Raw genomic sequence first — 16,076 nt, 5'->3', positions numbered from 1 at the left:
ATGTAATGTTCTATCGCTTGATGGCATTAATCGGTTCGTTCTATATATAACAGTTAAATATTAAGTTAATTTTATAATTCAAACTCTGTATTATTTGGATTCTATATTACAGTAGGAGTTTGCCTGCGTATTGACTGGTCTACCGGGATCCTCCTATATCGCTATTACATTATGTTATTTCATTATATTATTTTATCACATAATTTTTATTTTATTTTATTTCATCAGGATATTATAGTATTATGTTGCAGGTTATTATACTCCTTGAGTTTGGTATGACCGGTAGTCGTTTGCTAACGGCACTGCAGGTTTTTTTTTTTTTTTTTTTATATTGTCCCCCTTTTTAATACTATTATGAGCTACTACACTTCGAACAATCATAAGATACTACGTCGGTTGCGTAGGCTAAACCGAACCGCGGATTCCACTGTGGCTCTGGGTGATCCGATAAGTAACCTAACTAGCCCTATAGCATATAATGCGTTAGGCTTACCAACTAACCGCCACGTTAATGATACCTTTGATAATATAACCTCTAACGTACCCAAGGACACGAATATATATGCATCCTAGCATTACTTAAAATTCAATACTTCTAAGAATAAGAGATGTCAAACATGCCCTGCTATGAAGACTAAACGTGTTTCCCATAATACCGACGATCCGGTTTTCTGCCATTCTAGCGGCACTATTTACCTAATTACTTGCAATACTTGCAAGGCCAAATATATTGGACAAACAGGAGGAGAACTCCATATTAGAATAAATGTGCACAGGTCACATATTAATAACTTTGTTAACAAAAACGACATTGAACTACAGCACTTCCAAATACATAGCTTCGACAACATTACTATCACTATACTAGAAATATAACATATGCACAGCATTAGACTACATCGTGAAAATTTCAATATACTAAAACAAAAAACCCTTTACCCATACGGTCTCAATAGCATGTTCAACGGGCGTAATTATAACAATGGTAGCTTAGACACATGTGTATATAAACTATTTCGCATGTCTAATAGATCAGCAAATAAATTGCCACGTAGCAAGAAACGTAACAACAATTACACCAATGTTGGTACAGGCATATTAATACACACTAAACATACTTCAGGCAGATTTACTGACGTTCTGGATACATGGGACGAACCGAATATAAATATAAAATACATACATGATATGGTATTCGGCCTCAAGCATAGCAAGCTTAAAGCCTTAGAAAAAATTAACCTTACATATATACACCGTAACCAGCATCTAGACCACTTACTCAAGGATATCTTTAAATATCGCCTGGGTAATAAACCTGTTATCCATAGTATCTATATTAATATTAAATTCGGCAACATTATATTTGAGAGCTTACCTTTTAAGGGAATCTTAAATAAGCATATTAACGATTTTCCACTTAAAAATATGAATATAGTAACCAGGTTCAGTTACAATAAACCTTTTGGGCTTACTGCTTGTAACTATAAACATCTAGCATGCAACTTAGATATTGCCTACAAGGAGGCAATTTGCTACTGCCACTTGCCACAATACCGTGATTAGGTAGATATGCATCATAAGCATGTCATCGCAGGTGATCTCAACCTGGTTCCATACCAGGAACTGCGAACAGTACTTTCCTATGGTTTTAAATATAGACCTAATACCAGTCCTAATGCCAACTATATTACCAAGCAATTACACTCTGACCTTATGCATTTTTGCCTTAAACTTCCATATAAGTATAATTTACCACTACAGGCATTCTATAATTGGCTGGTACTTACCAACAACGAACTTAATCAGCATATACGTAGGAAGCAATTACACAGGACGCAACATACCAATAGAGATATCAAAAGATACAACCTGCAGATAATTAAGCGGCAATTAAAGGATCTACAGGATAAATTTATCATTACAACGATAGACAAGGCCGCCAACAATTATAGTTTCATCTGCAAAAAATTCTACGCCTCCCTATTACACAACGAACTACATAGCAGTGCCACATACGCTAGAACAAACTGTAACCTTGGTACTATTACCAAGAAACTACTGGCGATTCAAAAAAAAGTTAAAACTGAATAATTACAACACTAACTTCATTTTTTTGTATGGTATACCCAAGTTTCATAAATCGCCTATTAGTTTCAGATTTATAACATCATGTAGAAATAGCTATTCAAAGATCCCGCATAACAAGCTAGTTGAACTGCTTAGCATTATTTTCAATACTATAGATTGCACTAGAATTATTAGTAATAATAGACCTATTTTAACTTTCATAAATAACAACAAGCATAACATCAAACACATAAGTACATATGATTTCAAAAACTTATTCACAAGCATCCCGCACGATAGTTTAAAATTGGTTTTAAATAAATATTTCACAGAATATAGCGAAATCTTACCCTGCCAACGTAATTACTGGGATAACCTACTAAATCTTTGTATTTCCAACAGCTATATTTATAATGGTAGCAACATTTTTATACAACATACAGGCATCGCCATGGGGGCGAGTAGCTCGTATCTCATTGCCAATCTATATCTACACCATTTTGAAAACAATTTCAATAAAGATATCAATATGTTCAGATATATAGACAACCTAATTGTGTTCAACCATACTAACTTTCATGCAGAAGCGGTTAAGCACTACCCACAGGATTTGGTTCTAGAGGTCACTAATAAGAGTGACTCTTTCAAAGCTACCTATCTGGATATAGACATACAAATTAAGAATAAAAACCTAATTACCAAAGTATTTGACAAGCGCAAAGAATTCAAATTCAAAACTATAGACCTAACTTGTTGGGGTACAAATATCTCAATACGCATCCTTAAAAACATAATAGTGACACAAGGTATCAGAATATTATATATCTGTAAATTATAGTGATGTTGTCGACGCTCTAATCGATCTCAAGCATAAATTATTAGATAACGGTTTGCCGCATAATTTCATTATGAAACATATGAGTACTGCCTTGTCCATAGCCATGAACACATACCACGATAAGCTAAACCAGTTGGATACAATGGAAGCCATTAGGCATACCGTATATTGAATTATACATATTTGGTATAGTTTCTTAGTTTAATGGAATTATTATCTGGTTTTATACATCGGTATCTATTGAGCGAGATGGTTACTAATTAGCCTTGTATATACTTGTACATACTAGGTACTGCTGTAGAAACAAGCTATATATAGCTTACACTCCTTAGAAAAGTTGTACCTATATGTGTTTTTACAGTAGGAATTAATTCATTTCTCTTCTGCTGAGTTTTATCTTTGACTTCCGAGAATTTATTGGTTTTGCTTTCTATACTAAAGAGGGCGCTTTTTTCCTTTTATTTATCACAATTTGGCTGATATTCGACACATCTTAGGTGACGCTGTCAGCGCTGCTGTTATAAACGACATGTGCGTAAAATTACAGGCTTCTAGTTTTTTTCGCTCCTTCCGCTACGGTAACGTAAGTTTGGTAGTATCTCGGTCGGGTAACATACGGATTCTACCATATTACCACATGTGTGGATTAATGTTTAACGCTTATTATAAAGTTCGGCACTACTTGCCATATTTACGTTAGTTTCATATATTATAGTAAAATATCTTAGGAATTAGCCATTCCGTTTTTTCCTTTTCCTTTCGCATTTTATTGATTTCTTTCACCTACTCTTACTACCTAACCAGGATCCCTACCTCTTAGGGTCGGGAAGTTACGCTCCAGGTTACATCCGACGTATAATCGATTAATTACTTTTCTTTTCCTTTTCACTTTTATCTATCCTCGTGCCTTATTTTCATACCTCACGAACTATTAGAGTAGTTCGAGGGGGAGTGAGGTACTATTGCTTTATCTACACAGCTTTCCGTTCTCCTTTTGTTAGCTATTTAGCCGTTCTTCAGCAAATATTAATCAGTTCTCAGTTGTGCTTATAATGTTGCAGCGATCGGTCGGGCTAAATATCATCCAGCCTGTATTCTACCAAATTACGGTTTAGATATACTCCCTATATGGTAGGCTATACTTATAATTGCTTGTCTGCATTTAATTTTAACTTAAAGGAATATTACATTATTATGGACTTTTTGGCCACGGCATACAGGCAGATGATAACAGAAACCGATGGCTCAGTCTAACATGGGTTGGATATTTTGTAGGGGTTTAGCCCTCGACAAAGTCCCTTGCAAAATAACTTTTTCCCATGTAAGGCTTATTATATTAATTATCGTAATATTATCTATGTCTTTTCATGTATACCGGGTGTACAGTTGGCTTGAGGCTACTGCGATTTTCAAACCAGGGAGGACATTTACATTACACTATAATTTATCTAATTAGGGCTTATATACCGTCCGATGTAACGTTCTATCGCTTGATGGCATTAATCGCTTTGTTCTATATATAACAGTTAAATATTAAGTTAATTTTATAATTCAAACTCTGTATTATTTGGATTCTATATATATATATATATTTTTTTTTTTTTTTTTTTTCTTCTTACTATCTGCATGTTTCTCTTTGCATTAACTTAAATTTGATTGGTTAATTAATTAATTATTTATTTTTACCGTATCCATCACACAGGGGGCACCACATATTATCTTGACGACTATTATCGCTACTATATTATGTCCTGGATACGGTAGATATGTAGTATGTATTAGATATTTAATCTTATTGTATTCATTAAATTACATTCTCTGTCGGGTCAATGATGATTAATATATGCTTACATTTATAATTTACTTATATTTCTTACTTTTGATTCTAAAATTTCTAAAATTTTCTAACCATTTTTAATCACTATATTTGATTTATATTTGGTTTAGATTTAAATTACTTAGCATATATTGATCTTTACAGAAACAGAGAACTTGTCGTTTTTTGCCTTCAGTCTGGGTGGTTGGCCCCAGTTGAAGTCATCTTGGATTGTGGGTAAAAAGCGAATTTTTTTTTAAATCCTTAAATGTTTTCCTAAATCCCTGAATGGTATTATTTGATTGATTTACCTTTTCTATTATTTTCTAATATTATCCTCGATATATATATATATATATCCAATATTTTAAATTAAATAAAACATAAGCCAGTAGTATGGCAAAAACTGTGGAGCGAAAATTAACATAAAAATAACCCAAATAAACAAACGAACGAAAAAAGGAACAGACATAATAGTAGCCCAATAACCCTTGTATAATTTCGAGTTTTAAATCCGATTAATAAAAACTATACAAATTTTAGGATAATGCCAATTATATAATAATTTAGCGGTACCCCCCCGAGAGGTACCAGTTCTGAAAGACGTGAAATATCACCAAAAAAGGGTTAAAGGAACTACCAAACGATAACAAAATCAAAATAAATTAAATTAAATATAGACTGACCATCATGCCCCATATCGACAGAGGACCACGAGGCCAATAATGGTCATGGAATCGCTGCATTTCAATCGCTATACAAATCGTCGCCATGGTGAAAAGATCGAAGTACCAATTCACCCTCCCTCTAGAGTGCTGTCTGTTCTATAGTTTATTTTTCGCTGCATAAGGACCACCGCCGTGCAAATCCTCTGCAATGGTGGATCGATCGGAGGAGGGAGGGTGAATTGGTACTTCGATCTTTTCACCACGGCGACGATTTGTATAGCGATTCCATGACCATTATTGGCCTCATGGTCCTCTGTCGATATGGGGCATGATGGTCAGTCTATATTTAATTTAATTTATTTTGATTTTTTTTATCGTTTGGTAGTTCCTTTAACCCTTTTTTGGTGATATTTCATGTCTTTTGGAACTGGTACCTCTAGGTACCGCTAAATTATTATATAATTGGCATTATCCTAAAATTGTTTTTATTAATCGGATTTAAAACTCGAAATTATACAAGGGTTATCGGGCTACTATTATGTCTATTCCTTTTTTTCGTTCGTTTGTTTATTTGGGTGATTTTTATGTTAATTTTCGCTCCACAGTTTTTGCCATACTACTGGCTTATGTTTTATTTAATTTAAAATATTGGATGTATTTCAGCTTCATATGGAGGAATTGCATGTCGCTGCCTCTAATGAACGCCTAACTTTTTATTTATTTATTCACTTTATTATAATTTAATTTATGTTAATATTTAATATAATTCAATGATAGTATATAGATATATGTGTGTGTGTGTGTGTGTGTGTGTGTGTGTGTGTGTGTGTGTGTGTGTGTGTGTGTGTGTGTGTGTGTGTGTGTGTGTGTGTGTGTGTGTGTGTGCAGTAGAGCATCTAGCAGCACCTATGCAGGGTGAAAATGACTCACTTGCACACCCCTAGCACCAGGCAACAGAAGAATTCTCTTTTATTACCTTTCATTTTCACAAAAGTAATAAGAGAGATAATATTGAAATCTTGCAAATAAGAGAGGATAAAAAAATACATGTGTAAAGCATTGCAAAGGTGTTGTTTTAAAAAAAAAAAAATGTTTTTTAAATTTTAATTGGATAAAAAGACTTTAAGCCACAGGAATCGAAAGGAGGAGATTCCAGATTAAGAAGTCTATGAAATGGAATATCAGAGTGGAATCATAGAACAAATAATTAGGGTAACTAAGATGAGCAATGGTCACAGCAACTGATAACAGAGGTTCTTCCAGAAAAAGTAAGTGGGACTCAGCAGACTGTAGGAGAAAAGACTCACTGGAATTGAGACTGCATACAAGGCGATTAAAGTGTATAACTTCAACTGGCTGTAGGTAGAAAAATTAACAGCAGAAACATGAAATTTGGAATAGGAACTATTCTGCGTGCAAAAATGGAAAGTACAAAAAGAAAGTCTGCAGATGGTACAAAGGCAGGCAGGAAGGACAGTTAATGACAGTACTCAACATAAGGCCAATGTTGTGGCTGCCATAGTCAAGTGGTCAAACGTGAGGGTGCATAAGTACATGTGTTTTGGGTGACCGGTGTTCCAAGCTTGTGACTGCTAAATACGATGCTGTTTATTGTATTCTTTTGATCTTGTGAATTCCTCTGACCTTGTGGTTGTCCCAGAGTATAAACAGAAAATTTATTTATTTATTTATTTATTTTAAGCTACTGTGACAAGATCTAGAAAAATTAGGCTAATGGGCTGAGTAATGGCAGTTGAAATTGAACATTGGCAAATATAAGGTACTGCATATGGGTAGCAGTAATCCCAGATTAAAATACCAACTGTATGGTACTCCACTCAGATAGCAAAAAATTAAAGAAGAGCTGGGGGTAATTGGGCACTCGGATATGAAGATTTCTGAGCAGTGCAGATAGGTTGCAAAGTAAGATCATAGGATTTTGTTAATATCCAGGAATTTTGCTAGCAGGAGGTATTTATCCCATTGTATGAGGCAATAATTTGATGCATCTTGAGGTCTGCATATGATTGGTAAGGGAAACAAAATGGTGCTCTTAAGCAAAAAAGGCTTCAAATCTCCAAACTGAAGCATCTAGAGACTAGGCATCTACAAGATGATTTGACTGGGGTGTTTATGGCTTTGAATGGATTGAGCAAGCTCAATGCAAATTACATTTTTCCCTTTGCTCCATTATTTTCCACGTGCATAGTGCGCTCAGTCTATGCACATGCAGGGTTATAAATTCAAACTGAGGAAGGGTGGTTGCAGAATAAATATGCAGAAGCTTGCATTCAGTCAGCAGGTAGCAGAAGGAAGGTGTTGATTGCTAAAAACAACTTCCATCTGTTGTTGTGAAACACTGGGCTTTTCTAAATAAATTCAAGGAAGAACTAGGCAAACTATTGGAGAGGATAGACAGGTGATGTTGGAGGGCCTTTATTTTTTGCTGATGCTGTACAATCTTGCTTTCTTGTATCATTTGATAATATTAATACTAATGACAGATGTCAGTTCAGAAGGAAATATCTACACATGGATGAATCAATAATAAAGGCAAGAAATGGAAAATTTATGTGACAAGGAATGATTGGAGGAGTTTGTATGACATGGATCATTAATTAACCTGACTGCCCTCCATTATACAGTCTAGAAACTTGAGTTTTTAGAGCACCAGTTGTCAAAGTAGCAGGAGTGCTACTTTATCTCGGGGAAGGAAAAATAGGTTTTCTGGAGATTCTGGTATTGGGCACTGCTATGTTGATCAGATAGGTAATCATTTCCTACTTGCTGATAATTATGCCTCATTGTTTGTACAGCTGTTATTATGGCATGGTCCCAGTACAGTTTGTGAGTATTATTAATAATTTATTATTAAAAATATATTATTATATAGCATACCTCTGTATTTCTGTAATGAGGGGATTTAATCTTTTCTTAATATGATGTGTAGGCATTTTCCCATGGTACTTTTTACCCTTCAAAATCACACATGAATCTAAATTGGAAGAAGGGGAAAAGAGAAAAAGTAAAAAAATGAAAAATCTATCAAAAATAGTTAAATTAAAGGAATACAACAGTAATTAAACCATTAACAACCATTTCTTCCTTGTACAGTTATACTATATTAATAGACACCACTCAATTACAGTTTTTTTTTAAACATATATTTTTTACTGGTAATGTTCAGATGCAATCAGAAAACATTAATAACCGTGTTATTAATGTATGCTAACCCATAACCACATCCAGGAATGTTGAACAATTTTATTTAGCCACTTTCCATGCATTTATCCCCAAATGAAAGCCAGTTAGTACGTTCTGACTAGTATTAAAAAATGGTTCCTAAATAGAATTGTTAAAAGTATTAAGTAATTGTTAAAAGAGCAACCTTTAGATTATGTAAAAAAAAAAAATAATAATTAAAAATAAATAAGAAATATTATATTGATCATTTTAAGTGCACATAATAAAAGAAAAAAGTAATGGAATATTATTACTTCTTATTTAAGCAGTTATGTAATTAATTGGCAATTATGATATTAAACAAGTTATTAAAGGAGTAATTATTTAATGTATGTGATGGCAAATTTTGAAAAACCACAGACAGCGTTATCTGGAATCCAGGAGTATAGAGTCACTGAGATATCACATGAACTTCAGCAATGTGGTGCTTTTCATCTTCTCAGTCTACACAGCTGAAACACTTGATACCTTTCAGTGAAGGTATCAAGGTTATAAATGGGGTGACTTTTTACCCCATTAACCAAGCGCATGGAGACAGAAAATCACTGGCATAAACAAAACTAATAAAAAAAATATATATAATCAAACTATATAATAAATTTTTGTTGTTATAGGCAGTACACCAATATACAAAGTAACGGAATATTTATTATTTGAGAAATTTTTTTATTCAATAAGTTGGATAACAAGTTTTTTATATATATTATAAGTAATTTGGAAAGATGCTACAAAGTAGCATCTCTGAATTAAAAACACTCAGATCTGATGTGGAATGAGGTGCTGTTTTCAGTCTTTTCATAAGTCTGATGATAGGATCTTGAAACAGCACCTATTACCATATTTAGCAATTTGATGATTAGAGCAGGTTTAAAGTACATAATAAACTAATTTTCTAAATGGACAAGCCAGTGCAAATGCATCATATAAGTACATAATGAACCATTGAAGTAGATGAAAAAGTCATCATTTTTTATTACATCTGATATTGTGAAACCTTCGAGTTATCCTGATATTGTACTACCTCAAATAAGCAACACTGCTCCAATGGAGAAGGCAAACGTTACTTATTCTTGGCAGATACCACCCATAAGGCAGTGCTGTCTAGGTGGCGATATCTGCCGAGAATAAATAACATCAGCCTTCTTCATTGGCGCAGTATTGCTTATTTGAGGTAGTACAATATCAGAGCAACTCGTGAAAGGTTTCACAATATCAGATATAATAAAAAACGATGCCTTCTCACTCTGCTTGCACCTTCATGATGGTGGGACTGTTAGTAATCTTGGGTATAATCTCCATGCACAAACACACTGTGGGTGACCACCCAGGTGTGAACCAATGTAAGCAGAGTTCGATGTGTGGTGGCAACACCACATGAAGGAATACCGCTCATTTGTGTTACCGAGCAATACTAGGTGGTAGATGACTCTCATCAACCAATGCAATACCATTACTTTGCTTATTGGAGGCTTGAAGTGGTGGAATCCATGTTTAGTCTCCAAAGCAAAGTTCCGGTCAACCCTCCCCCCATCTCTTCCACCATGCAGTATGATTGATTTCTTTTGGGTCACAACATGGTGAGACCCAAACTTCCTTACATTTCGAGGGTACAGCTCTAAAACGGTGTTTGCAGGCCGGCCGCTAGTTAGTACACCAGACCAAACCTATTGGTAAATCTCTAGGAGGCTTCCAGATTAGCTAGTGTAATCTTGCTGCCTCTACCCTGCCAGATAGTGACTGGAGGGAGTCCGAGTGGTGTGTATGAAGGGGGCATTTTCGAGCTGACGTTATGACAAGGATCGGTGTATATTCTTACAATGTGTACGCCATATCCAAAAATTTCATTACTTCATACAGCACGTCCCCCCCCCCCACACACATTTCCTTACTATTGAAAACACCATGAATTGCCAAACTAACAGAGCAAACTTATCTGCGAAAAAAATCTAACCTTCTCAAACACTTCCTAGTTCACTTCACAAATATATGTGTGGTCTCAGTTCCAATCTCAATGATCTCCATTTCCACTTACAGTCTGCCAAACCCCATGTACTTTTTCTGACAGAATCTCAGTTATTGGTTGATTCAACTACTGCTCATCTCAGTTGCCCAAATTATTCGCCATATGATTCCTTTCACCTCCAAAGGTGGTACTTGTGCATATGTCCATTCCAATATTCCCAGTCAGAGAGTTGGGAATTTGGAATCTGCTCTTTTCGATCTTCTCTAGCTTAAAATCTCTCTACCTCATTCTGTCAGATTCATTTATTGTCTCTACCATTCTCCCAACTCCACTAATCACTTGGAACCCTTTGACTTTTCTTTACTACTTGACTTTCTCCAGTCCAATTTACCTAAGAGTGAGGTAACTTTCTTTGGTGATTTTAATGTTCACAACTCCAGGTGGCTTCCGTTTTCTGGTCACACAGACCAAGTTGGTCGAGATGCAAAGACTTTTGCAATTACTAATGACCTCCACAGATTGTTCATTTACCTATCAGAATACGGGACAACCCTAACCATACAGCCAACACACTTGATCTTATTTTTCCAAACAACCCTTTTTTTTTTTGGCTGATGCTGCATAAGCTTGCTTTCTTGTATTGTATGGCTCTACTAACGCTAAGTACATTGTTGAAGTGAGTGGTCCTTTAGACACCTCAGTTCACAACCTGGTGATTGTCTCTTCTACAATGGAGCCTTTTATCTCATGGCTATTCCCAAACCATTACAAGAATGCAAAATGGGATGACCTGCAAGATTTCTTTTGTTCTTTTCGTTTGTCAGATTACTGTTTCAAAACTTCTGATGTCAATGTTTGCTCAGATCATGTCAGTTAAATTATTCTTGTAGGAATGGAATCCTTTATTCCACACTCCAGCTTAAAATCTCTGCTTTATCTAAACCTTGGTTTTCCAATAAATATGCTAAGGCTGTTCAAGAGAAGAATGTTGCATTTTTATTTTTTTTACATAGATACACATATGAGGATAATACAACAAAATGATACTGCTATCAAGAAGTTTATTCTGCATACTTCTTACACATACAAACTTGATTTTCTTTTTTCGCTCTTTGTAGTTCTCTTCTGAATTGCTGATGTTTCTGTGTAATATTTAAATCCACCCTACCATGGAATATTGATTCTATTTTTCCACTACTAATATAGTGAGGAATTCCATAAGGAAGTAGAGGAGAGAAGTTTACTAAACTCGAACAGGGAACTAAATAATTTTGTAATAATGGAGAGCAAAGTGGAGGAGAAATTGTTGAAGTTAAACATAAAAAAAGCACCTGGGGCAGATGGAATCTATCCAGTTATATTGAAGGAGGCAGCAAGGGAAGTAAGCAAACCCTTAGCCATAATTATGAGAGCATCTTTAGATTCAGGGGAGGTCTCCATGGATTGAGATGTGCAAATGTATCCCCAATTCACAAAGGGGATTCAAAGGGTGATGAAAATAATTATAGACCTATTCGTTTAACTTCTGTTCCAGAGAAAATAATGGAGTCTCTGGTTAAAGAAGCATTGCAAGATCATCTAGACAAGACGGCAACAATAATTTAGACACAGCATGGGCTTGTTAAGGGAAAAATCTTGTCTGACAAATTTGATTGGATACTATGATGTGGTTACAAAGGAACTAGATGCAAAAAATAATTTTTATATCATATACTTGGATTTCAGGAAAGCTTTTGACACTGTGCGCATGGAAGATTACTGTACAAATTGGAGCAGTATGGTATTAAGGGTATGTTGCTACAATAGATAAAGGGCATGGTTGAATGGGAAAAAGATAGAGTGGTAATCAATAGACACTGCTCGTTGTAGACTAATTTTATTAGTGGAGTCCCCCAGGGTTCAGTGCTGGGCCCATTGTTTTGTGTATTTATCAGTGATATCGATGAAGGTATATGAGGCTTAATGTTGAAGTTTGCAGATGATACAAAGGTTTGCAGGGTTGTTAATAACAATAATGACAGTACACTGCTGCAACAGGATCTGGAAATGTTGGGCAGATGGGCTGAGAAGTGGCAACTGAAGTTTAACATTGACAAATGCAAAGTACTGCATATGAGTAGCAGTAACCCAAGAGAAATGTATCTACTGTGTAGTACTACATGAAGTTCAGACAGGCTGCCAGAGCAGGTCGTGGGATATTGTCAATGATATAATGGAATTTTGCTATCAGGGAAAATGATGTAATTATTCCTTTGTATAGACAATGGTCAGGCCACACCTTAAATACTGCATACAGGTTTGGAGGCCTCATTTTAGGAAGGTTGTAGAGTTCCTAGAATGAGTACAAAGAAGGGCAACAAGGTTGGTGAGAAGAAGAAAGGGGTGCTCTTACTAAGAAAGGCTTAAGTTATGTAAATTGTAGTGTCTGAAGACTAGGCATCTACATGTTATCTGATTGAGATGTATAAGGCCTTAAATGATTTGAGCAGGCTTAATGCTGATGGGATTCTTCTGCTTGCTCAGATTACGAACCTGAGTGGCATAAATTGAAATTGAGGAAAGACAGTTGTAGAATAAGTGTGCAGAAGTTTGCCTTTTTCAGTGGGTAGTTGATTGCTAGAGCAGACTTCCATCTGTTGCTGTGGTGGTTGATAGCTTGAATGAGTTTAAAGCTGAACTGGACAAACATTTGGAGTGACTGGATGGGTGAAATGGGAAAGTTTTTTTTTGGATGATGTTGTATAAGCTTGCTTTCTTGCATCATATGCCTCAACTAATTCTAATGCTAATATTGTAATTGGCTTGTTTCCAATTCTTCAGTTTCATTTTCTTCCTACATCAACACTTGCAACAATTGTAAAGCAGTTATTAATCAGTACAAACTAGATTTTGAACAGGCTAACAGTGGAAAACTTGCTTCTTGCCCTAATGGTAACTTGTGCTTGTTTGAGACCACAAAAAATTGACTTAGAAGCATGCAGTTCATGATTAAAGTTTTGTAAAGTTATTTTGGCTTTTATTTGAACATTTATAAATTTTTCTGGATATGGATTACTAAACTTTGTTCTTAAGAAACGTATCGGAATAATTTCTTTGTTGTGAATTAAAAAAGAAAGTAAAAAAGCACCCCTCTCAAAAGATATTTTTCAATTGTGGACTGTATCGGAATCATAGCTTTATGGTTCAAAGAAGTAAAACCATCGACATTAACTGCATGTTACAAAAATGTAGGGCCAGAGTCAACTCATTTATGAAATATAGTGGAACCAGCAGAAAGCAGAATTGATGTGATAGTAGAACGTGCTAACTCGGTAAGAGGTGAAGGTTTTGATGATGGGACTACTGAAAACATTCACAAATTACTGGTAGAAAAATAAGCTGGCAAAGTGGATTTGGTGGAAGTGGCATTGGATGTAAACAAAATCAATTAAGAGGATGATAGCGCAGATCAAAATTCTGAACTTGCACATTTTACACTAAAAAGCATATGGGAAGGCATGCACTTAGCCGAGCAATTGGAATCATATTTTTTGAATGCAGATCCTTCGACTGAAAGGAGCACGATGTTCAAAAGGGAGCTTCGAATATGTTTAACTCCATACCAAGAAATTTGAAATTTACAAAGATCTATCAAGCAAAGGCAAACAAACCCAGATTGCTGATTTTTTAAAGAGAGCAGAAGATACACAAAATGTAGATGCTGCAGAAGGAAGTTCAGAAGGTTAAATTCATAGTAATATCATTATTATTATTAGCCATATGGTGAAAGGCAGTCTGAGGCTTATGCTGCACAAGCCATAAAAAATTTCTGAGTTACCCTGAGAGAGAGAGAGAGAGAGAGAGAGAGAGAGAGAGAGAGAGAGAGAGAGAGAGAGAGAGAGAGAGAGAGAGAGATATCCAGCGCTCAGGACCCTGGGTGTGCCACACCCATACTGACCAGATGTGAGCCCCTGGGTTTATTCTGCAACAGAGAAAACGTTTTTGTTTGATTAAGCTTAGCAGCAATGAAAAGGAAGAAAATTAAATGAACGTACATTATCTGACATATATGTATTATAGTTTGTAAGATGAACATTTGTAAGACAAAAAAGAACTTTTGTTCATTTATTCCTTTTTTTTTTAATAAAAAGGATTTTCCGATTTATAAAAATATGGTGTATTTTTGTTAACTTTTAATTCCCCTTTTTGTACTGGTTCTTAGTCCCATATAACACAGCATGGGTTTGTTAAGGGAAAGTCTTGTCTGACAAATTTGATTGGTTATTATGATGTGGTCACAAAGGAACTGGATGCAAAAAATAATTTTGATATCATATACTTGGATTTCAGGAAAGCTTTTGACACTGTTGCGCATGGAAGACTACTGTACAAATTGGAGCAGAATGGTATTAAGGGTAAGTTGCTACAATGGATAAAAGGATGGTTAAGTGGGAGAAGACAGAGGGTGGTAATCAGTGGGTGCTGCTCTTCGTGGACTAATGTTATTAGTGGAGTCCCACAGGGTTCGGTGTTGGGTCCACTGTTGTTTTGTGTATTTATCAATGATATTGATGAAGGTATATCAGGCTTAATGTCGAAGTTTGCAGATGACACAAAGGTTGGCAGGGTTGTTAATGACAGTAATGGCAGTGTGCTACTGCAACAGGATCTAGATAATTTGGGCAGATGGGCTAAGAAGTGGCAACTGAAGTTCAACCTTGACAAATGCAAAGTACTGCATATGGGTAGAAGTAACCCCAGAGAAACGTACCAACTGTATGGTACTACACTTAAGGTGGTAGAAAATGAAAAAGACCTGGGAGTAATTGTGCAGTCAGATATGAAGTTTTCTGAGCAGTGCAGACAGGCTGCTAGGGCGGGTCATGGGGTTTTGTCAATGATATATAGGAATTTTGCTAGCAGGGAAAAGGAAGTGATTGTCCCTCTGTATAAGGCAATAGTCAGGCCACGCCTTGAGTACTGCGTACAGGTCTGGAGGCCTCATTTTAGGAAGGATGTAGATTTGCTTGAGCGTGTACAGAGAAGAGCAACACGATTGATGAGGGGAATGAAGGGATTCTCTTACCAAGAGAGGCTTAAGTTCTGCAAATTGCAGTGGCTGGAGACTAGGCACCTGCGCGGTGATTGAGGTCTATAAGGCCTTGAATGGGTTGAGCACGCTGAATTCTGATGGGATCCTTCCACTTGTTCAGATTACCAACCTACGGGGACATAAGTTCAAATTAAGAAAGGACAGATGTAGAATAGATGTGTGGAAATTTGCCTTTAGCCAGCGGGTGGTTAATTGCTGGAACAAACTTCCATCTGTCGTTGTGGAAGTTGATAGGTTAAATAAATTTAAGGAGAACTGGACAGGCATTTGGAGGGAATGGTGTGATTTTTTTTTTTTTTTTTTTGGCTGATGCTGCATAAGCTCCTACACTTGCTTTCTTGCATCATGTGCCACTACTACTACTACTACTACTACTACTATAACACATT

The 16,076-nt window shown here is 35.8% G+C and overlaps 1 protein-coding gene across 2 annotated transcripts in view; it reads right to left on the bottom strand.

The window, feature by feature from the left end:
* The window catches only part of LOC150083784 (PIH1 domain-containing protein 1-like), a 187,708-nt gene that overhangs the window by 69,168 nt on the left and 102,464 nt on the right, over window positions 1-16,076 (bottom strand). For both annotated transcript variants that reach the window (XM_090374877.1, XM_090374878.1), the window contains exon 5: window positions 8,288-8,384. In XM_090374877.1, coding sequence (XP_090231003.1) covers window positions 8,288-8,384 — 97 coding nt within the window. The remainder of the gene's footprint in view (window positions 1-8,287; window positions 8,385-16,076) is intronic.

The sequence above is a fragment of the Mastigoproctus giganteus genome, chromosome 6, assembly GCF_048544385.1.
Source record: "Mastigoproctus giganteus isolate SK-2022 chromosome 6, ASM4854438v1, whole genome shotgun sequence".
NCBI lineage: Eukaryota > Metazoa > Arthropoda > Arachnida > Uropygi > Thelyphonidae > Mastigoproctus > Mastigoproctus giganteus.
Note: the sequence above shows the minus strand (reverse complement) of the source record. Positions and strands in the feature narration are given on the sequence as shown.